At 32.1% G+C, this 16,656-nt stretch overlaps 1 protein-coding gene across 2 annotated transcripts; it reads left to right on the top strand.

Moving 5' to 3' along the window:
• The first annotated feature begins 11,701 nt into the window (after positions 1-11,701).
• Positions 11,702-15,058, top strand: LOC106774360 (root phototropism protein 3). Of its 2 annotated transcripts, XM_014661332.2 has the most exons (5): positions 11,702-12,172; positions 12,354-12,467; positions 12,566-12,635; positions 12,818-14,107; positions 14,354-15,058. In XM_014661332.2, exons 2-5 carry the CDS (start codon positions 12,355-12,357, stop codon positions 14,903-14,905), a joined length of 2,025 nt encoding a protein of 674 aa, XP_014516818.1. In that variant the 5' UTR covers positions 11,702-12,172; position 12,354; the 3' UTR covers positions 14,906-15,058. The 2 variants fall into 2 exon arrangements, with proteins under 2 accessions (XP_014516818.1, XP_014516817.1); XM_014661331.2 differs by having other exon boundaries at positions 11,705-12,467.
• The last annotated feature ends 1,598 nt before the right edge of the window (positions 15,059-16,656 follow it).

The raw sequence follows: 16,656 nt of genomic DNA on the forward strand, positions 1-16,656 counted from the left end.
TGGATGGAAAGTTGGTTACTTTTATTCCCAAACATAGAAGTTATGCCAGGAAGGAGACGCGCGGTGGACGGGACGAAGATAGCGAGGTGGAAAAAGAGTTGACGAGGGCAGTGAGCGGGGATGAAGATGTAGGAGACGCACCAATAGATGCAAGAGACGCGCCAGTGAGGGAGAGAGAAAAGTTGGAAAAAATTGACTGCGTGTCAGAAAAAAATAACATGACAGTTACCATTAGCCACCTTAGCTGATTTTTATCGTCGTTAGTTTTGGAGGACAAAAAATTATGATTTCTTTAAGTAGAAGGATCAAAATGTAGCTTAATTTAAAAGAGGGACTAAAAACATATTTAACCCTTTTATTAAAAACTTCAACATTGGTTTTCTGTTTAAATGTTTGCATGAGGTTTTACATTTAAATTTTAGGTTTAATCATATCGAGGTTTTGTTTATGCAGAATCATTTCGAATAGGTCATTCTATTATTCGTTTTTTTAATTAGATTTCTATTTCTGTAAAATTGAACTAATTGGACCTTTGTCGTCAACTTCAGTAAGCAGTGTTAAGAGGTTCATCACGAAACTATGCATTGCTTAAGCATGTGGCACACTCAGGTGGGTTTTGTAATTTTTAAATGAAAGAAATTTGGGATGGGAAGCACCTTCTTCTTTGCTTTCACCTTGAGAAGCTTCTCTAAAATCGCAATAAGCTCACTCACAGGCACATGGGAAGTATTCCCCAAATTAAAAATCCTCAATTGCACAAGCCTTTTATTCTTCCTGCCACTCCCAGTACTCTTCTTGACCGTATCTAAAGTCCCCAAACACCCCTTCACAGTATCGTCAATGTAGGTGAAATACCGCAGTTCCACCATTAGTGACGAGCATAGTGAGGTTGAAGGAGGTGGAGCGGCGCGCAGATTTAATGAAGCACTTCTCCCAGTGGGAGCCGCCCTAGGAGTTGCCAAGGGCACGATGAGGGGAGGTGGAGGGAGACAGCGGGGAGACAATAAAGAGGAAAAGGATGAATGCGAGAAAGAAGGAGGACCAGAGAGTGAGCTTGGAGAGTGAGGAGTGGATGCGGAGGCAGTGGTGGATGTATGGGGATTTTTCTGGCTTCAATTTCCCTAGCATTGAGGGCGCGTGGTGCTCATTCACCTGCGACATTTCATTCAACTACCACACCTTTCAATGAGCACTACTTGTGTTTTTTTTATCTGATGAAGATGAAGAAGACGATGATGAGGGATACAAAAGGGTTTCTTTGATTACTTTTTCAGTTTTGCGTCTTTCCACCACCCAACTTACATGTGCAAAAACTAAACACTGACACATCTTTCATCATGATGCTATCAAACCCAGTTCGTTGTTGTTTGATTCTTTTCTTATTTAAATTTCTGATGCCAACGAAGTCCCACGACGGTGTGGGGATACCCAAAGTTTTTTCCCCTTTTTTATATTAATTTTCTAATTCATTTTGATCGTCACTACCACAAGAGATATTTGCCCTGGCTTGTTGCGTGAATGTTGCAGCGATAACATCCCAAATTCTCACACTCTATTTTTATAAATAATTTGAGAACTGTAACATTTACACAATATTCCATAAGGAAGTATACAAGATTTCACGCTAATTACACATTTTAAACTCATATTCCAACTTCCCACTCATAAAGATAACTCAAACTCTTCTCTACTATTCTTCTGCCTCTATCTTCACTTGAATTGGATTAGACGACATTCCCTTCTCTGCTCCCGTATAACATATACATTATACAGTCAACACAAAAATATAATTTTTCGGCACAGACACAAAAGAAAAGTAAGGGTAAGCTACCATGAGAGAGAATATTGAAATAAGGTATAACATAATTATTACAGATACTTCATTTTCAATAAAAATTCATATCAGACACCAATGATTATACTAGACTCTATTAGCCGGATTGAACATTGATGGAAGTCTCAGGTGGTCGTGCAATTGCGGTGACTTCCACAACAAAAATATGGCCAAATACAATCCAACATGTCACCACAAGGTTAGTCCATTAACACCACATGTTCAAAACTGGCACATAGACTAAGACCTCTTTCCTTTCTCACCACGTAACTCATCCTTCTCTACTTGAGACTGAATAATTATTAGAGTATCAAAATGACCTTCCCAACGGGACCCTCAACATCGATGTGTAGACTAATGTCATGCCACTATAAAATCTCTCCACGAGACTCATATCATGTTCATAATCATCAACTCATACCATGCCACTACAAAGGTCCTCCACAAAACTCACAGCATGTTCAGATATATAAATTCATTTCCAACATAATAAAATACATCCATCACAGATTTAATACTAAATTGAATATATTACAAAATAACTTAGCAGTACATAATTTGTTCGATAAGAATTAAGTTGAAAACTCGTCGAGTAGACTTCCAAGAAAGAGAGGTGTGTCACAATGGACAACTTAAGTACCAGGTCTTTCCTAGCCAAAGTGTTCCTCAACTCGTTCTTAACAAATTTCTTATTCACAGATTCAAAACAACAACATATAATATTAACACAAATTCAATATGGATAGATATACAGCAAGCACATATGTTTTCCATTAACAGTATTCACACATAATTTCAAGACATGAATAGCTATACAACAATAGTAGATCATAGTATAAAAGCTTAGAAAAGTTAACTCCTCTTACCTCTTTTCCAGAATTATTTTCTTGGTCGGAGGTTGTTTCCGAAAAACTTCCAGAATTTCCACTCTAAATTTCTTCCTACTTTAAATTCTTCCTAATTTTCCTTTCTCACTAAATTTCTCTACTTCTTGGTGAAAATTCAGCCTCCCCCTACTATTTATTTATAGGCCAAAATTTGGCACTATTTGAGGTTTTTTTAATATTATTTTATTTAAAAATAATATTTTAATCCCACTTACACCAAAACATATTTGATCAATCTTGGCACCAACGTGGAATGCTTATCCTTTTGACACCATTCATTTTTTTTACTATTCATTTTGTTTACAAAACTCTTAAAATAGGTTCTCAAAATTTTGAACCCCTCCTACTAACATTATTATAATTCTTCATCATAAATTTTATTTTTTCTAACCATAATTTTCTAATTAATTATATTTTCTATCCATTAAAATTATTATTACTAATAATAATACTAATAAAATTTACTACTATTTATTAAAATAAATATTTTTCATGGGTCTTACAGTAGCACCTCCTGACTATGCATTTGTTGGTGACATCTCTTTTTCGGCATCAGTGGCCTTTACGGATGTTCCCATGCCTACGATAGACGATAACACCAGTGAAATGCAGCTAGGACAACTCTATGGCTGAAGATATTTTTTTTTTTTAAATTTTAAATAATTAAATTCCATATAACTTTGCCACATGTTTCAAATTTGCAAATTCAGCATCCTACTTGCAATCTTAATGCCGTTATAACAAAATTGACGGTAAGGATCCAATTGATTCAATTTTACAGAAAAAGAAACCTAATTAAGAACACGAATAATAGAATAACCTATGTGAAACGATTCTGAATAAATAGGGATCTCGAAAAATATTAAACCTAAATTTTATTATCTTTGTTGTAAAAGAAGACAGATTCAGAGGTTGAAAAGTCCAATCTCACAACCAATAAGAAATTTAAATTTAAAGATAACTAATACAATGTTTGCTTACTACAAATACAAAAAATCTAATTACCTAAGATCTATTCTTCAAACAATAAAAAAAATTAAATTTTAAGTTTAATTCATTTATATGAACTGATAAAATGAAGTTTATATTCAATTATATATTATAAATTCATATTATCTTTAATTAACATAAGATCTTTAATACTTTTGTATCATGTTACTCTAATTTATAATTTTAATATTATATTAAGAGATGAATTTTAAATCTAATTTATTTTATAAAACTGCCTTATAAAACTGCCTTATAAACTCAGATGTGTACTTCACAGAATTGGAACAAGATAAAGCAAAGAAAGGTATGAAAAGAAAGAAAAAATGGAAAGAAAAGCCAGAGGAAGAAGAGAAAAATATATTGATCTTCTAGTAGTATTCAGTACAAAAAAGAAGGAGAAATATATAAGGAAAAAGGCAAGCGGTGAAGCGGTTATCAGTACTCACTTATATATGATAAAAAAAATTCATAAAAAATAAAATTTATACAATTAAAAAAATTTCATAAAAAATGAAAAAGATAGATTTTTCATACCTTTATGCTTTTATTGAGCATATCATAAACTTCTATCAAATTCTCTCCTCTCTCAAACTTATAACATCTCAGTTAAGAAAAATCTTTCACTTATAAGTATTGATTTGCCACACGACTATGAAAAACTAAATACAGTATAAAAGCTTGTAATATAAAGTTATGAAACTCAGTTCAAATTTTGATAAGAAGAAATGGAAAGAAAATACTTCTCCTGTTCAAAAAATGAAACAACTGTGACGAATATATCTTTTAAATATTATTACCTAATGTTGGAGAATCTAATCTTAAGTAGGCTCTAAGAAAAAGTCATATCAAAACAAACTCAATCTTTTAATAAAATCGTATGATAAAATTAAATATAGGCTTTGAGGAAAACAAAAAAAATTCCATAAATGAATTATAAGACAATGAATATAATTTTTCTATTAACAAAGAGTAATGTGTGGTAAAAGATGATGATAACAATGTTATCTTCAATAAAAAGACAAGAAAAAACTTATATAAAACAGATTTATATAAAAAATCATACCGAAAAATCTATATGTAACTTTCAAATATTATTAATGGGTTTGATACAAAAATCTGATTATAAAATTTGAAAAATGCATAAAAGACAAACAAATCGAAACATCTTTTCTAGTAGAAGTAAGTTTCTTCTAAAAGACCTCTTAAACTTATGTATATAAATCATTTTGAAGGACTAACAACTTTATCCGTTAGTGTTATATGATATACTCTAAATAATTAATATATTAATGACGTGGATCCTTCCTTAAAAAATATTAATAATATATTTTTAAAATTTTATATTACTAAACTAAATTTATGCAACATACACTAAATATAAAATAATTGAAAATGAACATCCACTTAAATTTATTTATTAATAAAAAGATTGTTATATGTTTTCCCGTGAATGCATAGTAAATTCAAATATAATAAGTGATTGCATAGTCTGAATATCCTTCAAATAACGTGTTTATTAGTTTGACTTGTCTAATCAATCACATCAACCTATTTTGGTTCATTTTTTTCTTTTGGTTTGTACTGATTTCAGAAAGAAATTTTTTAAACAAGCTCGATGTCTTCCAAGTTCAAATTAACTTATTATAGCTGTTGGAAAATAACGCAGTTAGTTTATTTAAATTGTTTAATTATAAGCACTATGAATTTTTGGGAGATATATCTCTGGAGAAGATATAATTTTGATACCTCTTTTAATCTAAAATTTTAAAATATTAAATTTATAAATATTTTATTTTATATATTATTATTCTTTTTATTTTTACTGAGATTTAAATTTTATAATTATGAAATTGATTATAATTTTTTTCATTCACATATATCTTTCATTTAATTCTTTTCTTATCTCCTTCATTTACATTCTTCTTCTTATTTCTATCATTTATACTCATTTTTTACATTCACATTCATCTCTCTCGTTCATATTCGTCTTTTTTATCTCCATTCATTTTTTTCATCCATTATAAATTTATTTACATTTCTTTTGCTCCCATTTTTTGTTCATGTTTTTTTCATCTACATTCTTCAATCATTTTACGCATTATTTTTTTTTTTGAAGTTATTATCATTAGTGCTGACTTAGTCGACATTATTAGAGTCCTCTTATCTCATTCTTTTAATGTCGTCTTAACCCACACTATTAGTGTTTGCCAACAGTAGCCAACACAATTGATAATGTTAATTTTATAATTATTGTAGTTATCTTTCATTAACAAAATCAACTTTTCTCTAGCTAACCTTCTTAGTTTTCAATTTTATCAAATATTTGTAAATAATTATATTTTAGATTACATTAATCTAATTATACTAGCAATTCTCATTCTTTTGTGTAAATTTTGTAAGAGAAAGCTTTTGTCTCAAGCCAAACAAGTTTGCAATCCAAAGAAGCATGAAAAAACAATCAAGAATTTGAATTAAGAGAAGTACATCAACATTGGGCGCCATAGAAGTTGCGCCCAATGCCATAATGTTAGAAAGCTTCAGTTTCAGTAACATTGAGCACCATCAGAGGGCACTGGGCACCATTGCTCCAGGGGGAATTCGTGCCAACTAGAGGGTGTTAAACACTAGTTTGATAGAGAGTCACTATCTTGTTCCAGGGCTGATAAATGCCAAGTGACATTATACATGTATAGGGTAGGACTTATACTAATGTGGCAAGTTACCTTTATTTCTTCTTGTTTGCTTGAGAGAAAGTGATCTTTGGTAGTCTAGAGTGTGAAAACTGACGTTTGGATAGCTTGAAAGTTTGCTAGGGCTTATAAGAATTTCTTCTTTCTTCCTTGTATTATCTTCTTCCATTTCTCATTTTGTAAGCTTAGTTTAGAGTGTTAAACCTATTTCTTTTGGTAGATATAACCATTAAATTCTTGTGTATTTTGTAATGTTTTGAAATATATATATATATATATATATATATATATATATATATATATATATATATATATATATATATATATATATATATATATATTAATGCTTGCTTTGGTTTGACCATCCATAGCTTGATATTTGGTTCATGAGGTGTTAGGAAATATCTTTCGAAACCTAGAACTGAAACATGATACATGAAGCTTGTATCTAGGAATGAAACTTGACTCATTAATTGTTTTAAACTCTAATTTATAAAGCGGGTTTGTTTATTAGCGGTTCAAGATATTAACTCTTGATAAGGAAACCTAGGCTCCTTCTACTAAGAGATTAGGATTTAAGTAGATTTGTGGGTTGAAATTGGCATTATATTGAAGAGGAGTTGAGTTTTAAAATGCATGAAAGTGAAGTCAGTGAAATCTAACCCTAACGATAACATTCCATATCATTTCTAGTATTTTCCATCTTCTAAGCATGTGAACTTCCAAAGTGTTTACTCTTTTTTGCATAAATTTACATCTTGCGCATAACTTCAAAATTATGGAAATCATTTTTAATCTAGATTAGTTATTAGTTGCTCAATTATTTGATAGCATATACAAGTTTCTTTGAAAAACGATATATAATCTTATTGGTTATTACTTGCATGACGTAGTATGCTTCTCAAGGAGTTAACAACACCTATTTTAGCTTTCACCTTTTTAGTATCTAAATCTTTTCGAACACAAAAATGAGGCTTTAGTATCAATTTTATCTGATAGTTTGTTTTCTTATAATAAAACACAAGGTAAAATTGAAGAAAAAAGGTAACAAAAAGGAAGAAGATGCGAAGACAAAAAATGAAATGGTAGATGCATTATGAGAGTTTGCAAAATAGCAATCTATAGTTAGATTTTTCAGAATTCATTATTTTGGGATGATTTTGTTAAGTGCAAAACAAGGATAAACAAAAAAGAGAATGAGTAGCATGATAATAGAAAACATTAAAATTACTATAGTGCAACTTAACTTATATCCTAGTAATATGATTAGGATGAAGAGAGTGTAATGGTGGATGATTGGAGGGTTTGGAAGAAGAGAAGGAGAAGAGAGGAAAAAAAAAAAAAATCCTAAAACGTAATACAAGAAAAAAAATTAAAAAAAAACTAATTCGCTAATATATGATTATCTTCTAATGTCATCAATGCTAATTTCACGGAAAGAAATGCATTGACTATTTAATCATTACAATAAACATTAATCATAAACTTAAGTATAATAATTAAATTATTAATTAAGCTAAATAAAAAAATATAGAGATAATTTAGTTTTGAAGTTTGATAAAGTAAGTTAATAATAAAACTTGTGAAAGAAAACAAACTTTATTACAAATATATGATAACAAATGTAAACTCAATTATTTAAAATAATATTAAAAGTATTTAGAGTATTAGTTGAACTTTTTATATTGTCCCTTATGTATCAACATATCCAACAGTTTTTTTAGAGAGAGTGGGACATAGCAAAGGTGGAGGAAATACAAACTGAAGGAGACAAACTAAGTGCTAATTATGTTGAATTGAGACACAAATTCGTACACAATCAACTTTACCCTCTTAGCGTAATTGCTTTCATACGACAACCCAAGAAACAAATCAGATTCTGCACTCTATATTTTCTTTTTCTATAAATTTAAAACTAAATTATCCTCCTTCCGTTTCATTTTACATAAAGATATTTTCATACACGAAAATAATTATAAATAACATAATTTTTAAAAAAAAAAAACACTTAATTCTTCTTTTTAGTAAGGATATAAAACAGCAGATACTAGGTTGTTTCCACCTAATAGATTTATTTTACAAAATTTTAACAATATTTAAACAGAACATATTATATCTTTATTAATTTATTATTTATTTATTGTCGTATTAATATATTCTAAATCTAATAAAAAATGCTAAGTATGTTGTGTTAATGTCGTTAAAAATTCTATGTTAATATACTATTGTTTATTATAGAAATAAAATAAGGTGAATCTTTATATTTGAAAAAAAAATTAAAATAATAAAAAATAATATTAAATAAATGTAAAAATTTGTATGTATGGAAGTACTATTTCTCCTATTCAGAATGATTTATCCATGATGTGAATCTCTCTTATTTATAGACATTGTTCTAACCAATTTCTTAGGTAGTAGAGCTCACACATTCGAGGTCTCTGACTTCCAAGACAATTGCCTAATTCCCGAGGTATGCCATGATCTATATGGTTTGGTCTAATAGAGACAATTATTATAAGAAAATTGTCTCATTTGTAAAAATTACACATGTTTTTACTAGATGATGATAAAAAAAATACTCAAATATTCAAATTAATAAAAGAATTTATATACGCTAACATTTTCTTATAATAAAATACTTTTAAACAAACAGGTATAACAACGTAAAAAAGAGTAATATCTCGTTATATACATTATCAAATACTTTTCTCTGTATTACAATCGGTAAAACCACTATCCTTTACAGAAATCGGTTTCCTTTTGTCCCTTTTCTGTTGTAAGAAAAGAACGAGTACAATGGTAATTCTTTTGCATGTATTTCTTGTGACATCCCAATCATATAGAAATAAGATTATATAATATAGATATTATCATTTAAATAAAGAGAACAATTAAAGTAGACTTGCCATGAAGTATGAGATTACAATCATTCATAAAAGATGATAGAATTTAAGCTTAAACAATTTAGAGTATTTCAAAATACAACAACAAAATCAAGAATTCCTAGAGAAACTACACAGCGACGTCATCTTCTTCCAGGACCTGCTCCAGGGGAACCTTCTCAACATCTACTTACATCCAAGTGGATGATCATCGCAAAGAAAAACATACACAAGCAACACACAACACAGAAGCAAGGGTGAGCTAGATAAACAAACAATATACATATAACACAATCAATCAACATCATCATGTTTAGTTATATAAAAAGTAAAGAATGAAAGGCATACAATTCTAACCATGTATCAAGTACTCAACACGACTCATCCAGATTTGTATAATTGTCGAACTATTGGTAGTTTTTGCACTTGCATAGTTCAGCTGGCCCTCCCCAACACTATGTAGTAAATCCGCACACCAGTCTATAGTTAAACTCTAAGACTATAGACAAGGACCTCCCTCTACTCTCACCACTCATACTATTCTTCTCTATTTGAGCATAAACAGTGCTTAGAGTGTAGGGATAGACTTACCATTTCAAAGCTTCGTACATTTATAAAAGACAACAACACGGTCCTCTACAACCACATCCAATCATCTCACCCTAAGATTTCCAATTCATACACAAATACATCATTCTAATTCTCATTCATATTCTTTCAAGCCACACAATTCAAATATATAACATACATGACACTCTGTCGATTAAACAACATCAAACAATCCAAACAGAAGAAGAAAAGGGTGAAACTCACTTGGCCTGGTCGCATAGCAAGACCAGGCGCTTTTGCATAGCGCACCCTCTCCCTCTCACTTTGCGAATTATCAAAAAGGGGACACCACTGTTCAGCCACTCGCACAACGCACCACTTTCACATACCGAGTGGCGAAAAACAGAGAGCACCCTTGGGGAGGACTCGTTATGCGAAACAATCTGCATAACGAGTATGCATAATCTGTAGAACACAAATTCTGCACAATTATGCACTCCCACTCTCTCCTACCAATTTTAGGTATTTTCTCCAAATTCTAACACCCTAAATCTGGGATTCGATTTTAGCTAAACTTATCTAACTGAGTTTAATCCTTTCTAGTACAATCTAAAGTGATCCTAGACCAAATCTCAATCTAAAACAGTTGACTCATCAACCTAAGGACTCAATTCCACTCCTATCATTTAGAACCTCATTTTAACTAATTTTATTATCCTAACAAGTTACAATAGACTGACTAACATTACCCCAACAGTTTAATTACACCCTATACCTTACTTTCTCCAAATCACCTTTTCACTTCCTCTGTAAGCTCACTCAAAGCACTGAAATTTATTTAAATTACTGCCTATTAACTAGTATAATCTGTTTTACCTCATCACAATTTCATTTCTCAACACAACATCATACCGAAATCAAAATTCACAACCAGCAAATCTTTAGCACACAATTCATCATGTAAAATGCACTAAAACTCAACATGCATCAACCGGTTTCTAGTACAAACAGTAACACATTACAGAATTCATTATATATACATATAGATATTAAGCTACAAAACAAGTAATAACCTAACTCCCCTTACCTGGAAACTCCATAGTACAGCTCACTGTAACGCTTCCTCATAGTACCTCTCACAGCAAGGGCACAACCACACTCTACAAATCACCAAAGTGATGATAGAAACTGCTCTTAGAGCTAGAATGAACAAAGGAAAATGGAAAGAAGGGTATACTAGACACATGCAACTTATCCTAGGTTTCAAACAATGGAGAAGAGGAGAAAACTACTTACCGACTAAATAACGAGGATCTAATCGGATGGTTGTGAAGCTCTCTGCGTCGCGGTCACTTAAGCACCTTCTAATCAAACATGCAATGACTCAGTGAGTGTGAAAGTTAGAGAGAAGTCAGAGAGAAAAAAAAAAAGCTTTCTAGAGAGATAAACGTCCTAAAAAAATGAGTTCAATTTCTTTTTCTAAAAATTTAGTAGAAATTATAAAATAATTTTTTTTTTAAGAAAAAAGTCCACCTCTTTTGTGTTAATACTGTTTCCACTCTTCTTTATTCTTCCTTATGCATATATATATATATATATATATATATATATATATATATATTTATATATAGGTCTTACATTTCTCGGTAAGTAATGTTATTTTAAAAATTTCTTTTAGTTTTCCATCTCTCCAATATTTGAAGTACAGTGAAAAGATTGGGTGAATATCGATTAGTGTTTCTGATTGAACAGGTATAAATGGGGAGTGGTTAAGTGCAGTGAAAAGAGTGTGTGAGAATGTGATCAGTCTCTTTCATTTAATAGCTATAAATGGAAAGTAGTTGGTTGAAGGTGGAATGAGAATGAATGAAAGGACAGTGTTGTAATTAGCCCCTTCCATGCATCGGAAGTAAAGTTCAGGTATGGAAATTGGAAACGCGCCTTTGATCCTTTCTCGTAGTCAAAAGGAATGTTTTTGGGATTGCAGTAAACACAGTAACAGATAAAAGAATAAGAAAATATAAATAAAAATGGGCTGAAAAGGAAGAGACATGTATGGTCAGGTGGGCATAAAGAATTTGGAACTGCATGTCTTGCACACATGAATGATGAAGGGTATCTTTCTAGCTATCAATTTTATCAATCTTATTTCATAATTCATATATGAAAGAAACAAACACAGAAACAGAAACCCAGAAGAAGAAGATGATGACGATGATGATGAATGATTCACACCTCACAACACAGCTCCTGAGTGCCCATTACGGCACAGCCTGTGAGATTTCCTTGACATGTTCTCTGAAGAAAGCGACAAGTTTGAGATAAGTCCAAGCACCCCATGTGGGTTCCTCCTCCCTTTTCATCAACTTTCTTTCTCTCCTCATTCACTTTGCTCTTTAGTTTACCCTCTCTTCATTTCTCCCCTTCTTCCTCTTCTTCTTCTTCTTCTTCTCATTCTCATTCTCACTTCAAACCCACTTTTCTGGAAAAAACAATCTTCCCTTGTGAGTCTGGTTTTCAGCATGTGGGAATCAGAGAGTGAGTCTGCTGCTGGGAGGGAATATGGGACTGGACTTCTCACTTCAACCAAGCACAGTGTCAAGACTGAGGGATTTCAGCAAAGAGGCAACTCTTGGTATGTTCGATGCACTCTTGTTTATTTTGTTTCCATCTCATGGCTGAAAATCAAGAACTGTTGAGAGTGTTGTATATCCGTTTCGTGTTCACATGCAGGTATGTTTCAGCTGATATTCCAAGTGATCTTCTGGTTCAAATTGGAGAAGCAAACTTCCATTTGCACAAGGTAGCTACTATCTTGTTATAGAACAAATAAACAAATAGATAATAATTTCCTACCTGAAAGTTTTCCATTTTTCCTATAAAAAGTATGGCCTTTTATTTATTTTTTTTATGAAGAGGTGAGATGTTTCTGACTTGTGCTGTTGTGAATTTCACAAACTGTTTCTGGTGCTTTTGCCGTGAAAGTATCCTTTGCTGTCTCGAAGTGGAAAGCTGAACAGAATCATATACGATTCTCGCGACCCTGATTTGAATAAGATAGTTATGGACGATCTTCCTGGAGGGCCTGAATCTTTTGAACTTGCGGCCAAGTTTTGCTATGGAATTGCGATTGATTTAACAGCAGGCAATATCTCTGGTCTGAGATGCAGTGCAGAGTACCTTGAAATGACAGAGGACTTAGAAGAAGGCAATCTTATATTCAAGACAGAAGCTTTCCTTAGCTATGTGGTTTTGTCTTCATGGAGAGATTCTATAGTAGTGTTGAAAAGCTGTGAGAAGCTGTCGCCATGGGCAGAGAATCTACAAATTGTGAGAAGATGCAGTGAGTCCATAGCATGGAAAGCCTGTGCCAATCCAAAGGGGATAAGGTGGTCATACACTGGAAGAAGGGCATCACAAGTTTCCAGCCCAAAATGGAATGACATGAAGGACTCAAGTCCTAGTAGGAATCAGCAGGTTCCCCCTGATTGGTGGTTTGAGGATGTTTCAATCCTTAGGATCGATCACTTTGTAAGAGTCATTACTGCTATTAAGGTAAAAGGCATGAGGTATGAGTTGATTGGTGCTGGAATAATGCACTATGCAACTAAGTGGCTACCTGGTTTGGTGAATGACACAACAATCCCTCCAGATGAAGGAAGCAACAGTAGTAACAGTAACAGTAGTTCTAGTAGTGGTGGCGGTTGTGGCTGGAAAAGTGGACTTCAAATGGTTGTGTCTACTAGACCTAGAGATGACACTTCAACCCTTCAAGCTAAAGATCAAAGGATGATCATTGAAAGCCTCATCAGCATAATTCCCCCACAGAAGGACAGTGTCTCATGCAACTTCCTGCTTAGACTACTGAGAATGGCAAACATGTTAAAGGTTGCACTTGCATTAATCACTGAATTGGAGAAAAGGGTGGGAATGCAATTTGAGCAAGCTACACTGGCTGATCTTCTAATCCCATGTTATAACAAAAATGACACAGTTTATGATGTAGATCTTGTTCAGAGGCTGCTAGAGCATTTTCTTGTTCAAGAGCAGACTGAAAGTTCAAGCCCAAGCAGACCACCCTTTCCTGATAAGCATGCCACCAGTAACATCAATGCCAAGACAAGAGTGGCAAGACTTGTTGATAGTTATCTTACTGAGGTTTCCAGAGATAGAAACCTTTCCCTCACAAAGTTTCAGGTTCTTGCAGAAGCTTTGCCCGAGTCAGCTAGGACCTCTGACGATGGACTCTACAGAGCAATTGATTCATATCTTAAGGTAATCAATTCCTTCTCCTAGAGGAAAATAGTGCAAGTTTTCCAATTCTTTCGTATCATACTAAATATGCTTAGTATTTTACTATTTCCATCAGTGACAATTGGTGAGCAGTATCTATATACATTGGTTTTGAAAAATGCATCTGGAAAATTAGCAGTGCAAGTAAAAATGTTAAGTAGTTTAGATTCAAATGTGCCTTTAGATGTCTACTCATGCAATTCTTATACCCTTGAACAAAATTAACAGGCACATCCAACTCTAACTGAGCATGAAAGAAAGCGGCTATGCCGTGTAATGGATTGTCAGAAACTCTCCATTGATGCTTGCATGCATGCTGCACAAAATGAAAGGCTTCCATTGAGGGTAGTGGTTCAAGTTCTGTTCTCTGAACAAGTGAAGATAAGTAATGCACTATCCAACAGTTCTCTGAAAGAAGGTGTTGAGTCTCACTACCAGCCAATGGTTCCAAATCGGAAAACACTTTTAGAAGGGACACCACAATCATTCCAAGAAGGGTGGGCAGCAGCTAAGAAAGACATCAACACACTCAAGTTTGAGCTTGAGACTGTGAAAACCAAGTACTTGGAGCTTCAAAATGACATGGAAAATCTGCAGAAACAGTTTGATAAGCTTCTAAAGCAGAAGCATACATCAGCATGGACCACTGGGTGGAAGAAACTAAGCAAACTTACAAAAATGACCAATGTGGAAAATCATGATATTTCACCTCAGCTTCAAACTTCAGAAGAACAGAACAGAAAGACAACAACTAGAAAGTGGAGAAACTCAATATCCTGAGAGATAAGAAACTCTCAATGCATCGGATTGGAACTTATACCTCCCATGTTTCAGTTTGTGTTCCAGACTTTATTCCTTTTTTTTTTTTTACCATATTTCATTCCTTCTTTCTTTCTTTTAGACAGCAAGAATTTGTGGTTTCTCTTCGTTTAATTCTTTCTTCCATCTTTTATAGAAATCGCTGTGAAATTCAAACTACATTGTAATTTGTCACCATATCCAATCATAGTTTTCCTTTGCTAGTTCTAGAGGCACTGCTTAACTTTTCCACCTCATGCGTTAAATTTTCTAATTTAAGAAAAACCAGCATTGTATTAGACCAATACAGATATTTAGGACTAAAAGAGACACTAATGTCACTAGTTTACAATATTTTTTCTCAATTTCAACCATGAAATCCTGACTTAATTAAACAGCATCAGACGCATCAGCAAAATATATGAAACTGACGCTGAAATATGAAACATGAAAGTGTTTCACACTGTTAAATATGATATACAAAATCACAGATTCATATTTTCACAATTGTCTTGTTTATGGACAACTTTTGGGGTATATTGGTTTATGACCTGCCATAGAAAGTTAAACATCTTGGCTATGATGCAGAAACAAAAATGGGCCAGTTTCTTACTCAGTATGCACTGGTGTTACAGTTGGACAAAACCTTTTTCTTTTATGTACCTTTTATTAATTATTTATGCAAGACTTCAAATATCATGTCTAAAGACTATTCTAACAAAAATTGTCTTTTATAGATTTAAACTTCAATCATGTTCCTAAAAGAAAGAATGAGGATGACCTCATACCACATGATTTTGCCCAATAATTCTTTGGTCTTGTTTCAGGTCAAGGATAGAATTTTTCTTTGGTGAGCAATATAGAAAAGAGGATGATGAAAGACTAAAGCAAAGTAAAAGTAGGACGTTAATGTTGTTAAGAAATAAATAAAGGAGCACATATGACACAATCAATGTTTGGCCACTGCGTTCATGATTTTAGATTGGTTTGTTCTCAATTTCATGTGACATCATACTTTGCTATAATCAAATTCGACAAACAATGGTTTTTTAACTGAAATTTATGTTTAAAATTTGATTTCTTTTTATTCTAAAAAATGGTGTAATTTTACATCAATTTTACTATCATCAATAGATTTTAAAAGATTTACCACTTATGGATAAGTGGTGTTTGGATAGTGACTTCATCGAGGGAAGTTGTGTTCTTTGCACACACTTTCTACTTAACCTGTCTATATCCGTTTAGAAAATAAGATGAATAGAAGTTATGGGACGTGATTAAGATTTTGTTTATACTATTTTTGATTTATTGAAGTCATGTGTACAAATAATAGATTTTAATTTTTGTTTTTAAAATAAGATGTCGTGTTTTAGATACATGATTTTATTAAAAAATAAGTCATATTGAAAACATGTAAGCACAGTAGTTATAATTTTTTTTTTTAAATAAAAAATCATCCATGGTATCTATAACTTATGTATAAGCCTCAAACATTTACCATTAATTTACGATTTCATGGCTCTCTATCTTAATTTTACGATTTTTTTTATTTATTTTTGTTTTTGAGAATTCAAATTAAAAACTGATGGATCTTTTTCTTGAATAGATTCATATCATTTAATATTTGATATTATGTTATATTTTGCTGTGATCTATATATAAAATACATGAATAAAAAATTATAAGATGAATGTATATTATGAGTTAAAAAAATGAAACAAATTTTAAAAATA

Source organism: Vigna radiata, chromosome 9, assembly GCF_000741045.1.
Source record: "Vigna radiata var. radiata cultivar VC1973A chromosome 9, Vradiata_ver6, whole genome shotgun sequence".
Taxonomy (NCBI): domain Eukaryota; kingdom Viridiplantae; phylum Streptophyta; class Magnoliopsida; order Fabales; family Fabaceae; genus Vigna; species Vigna radiata.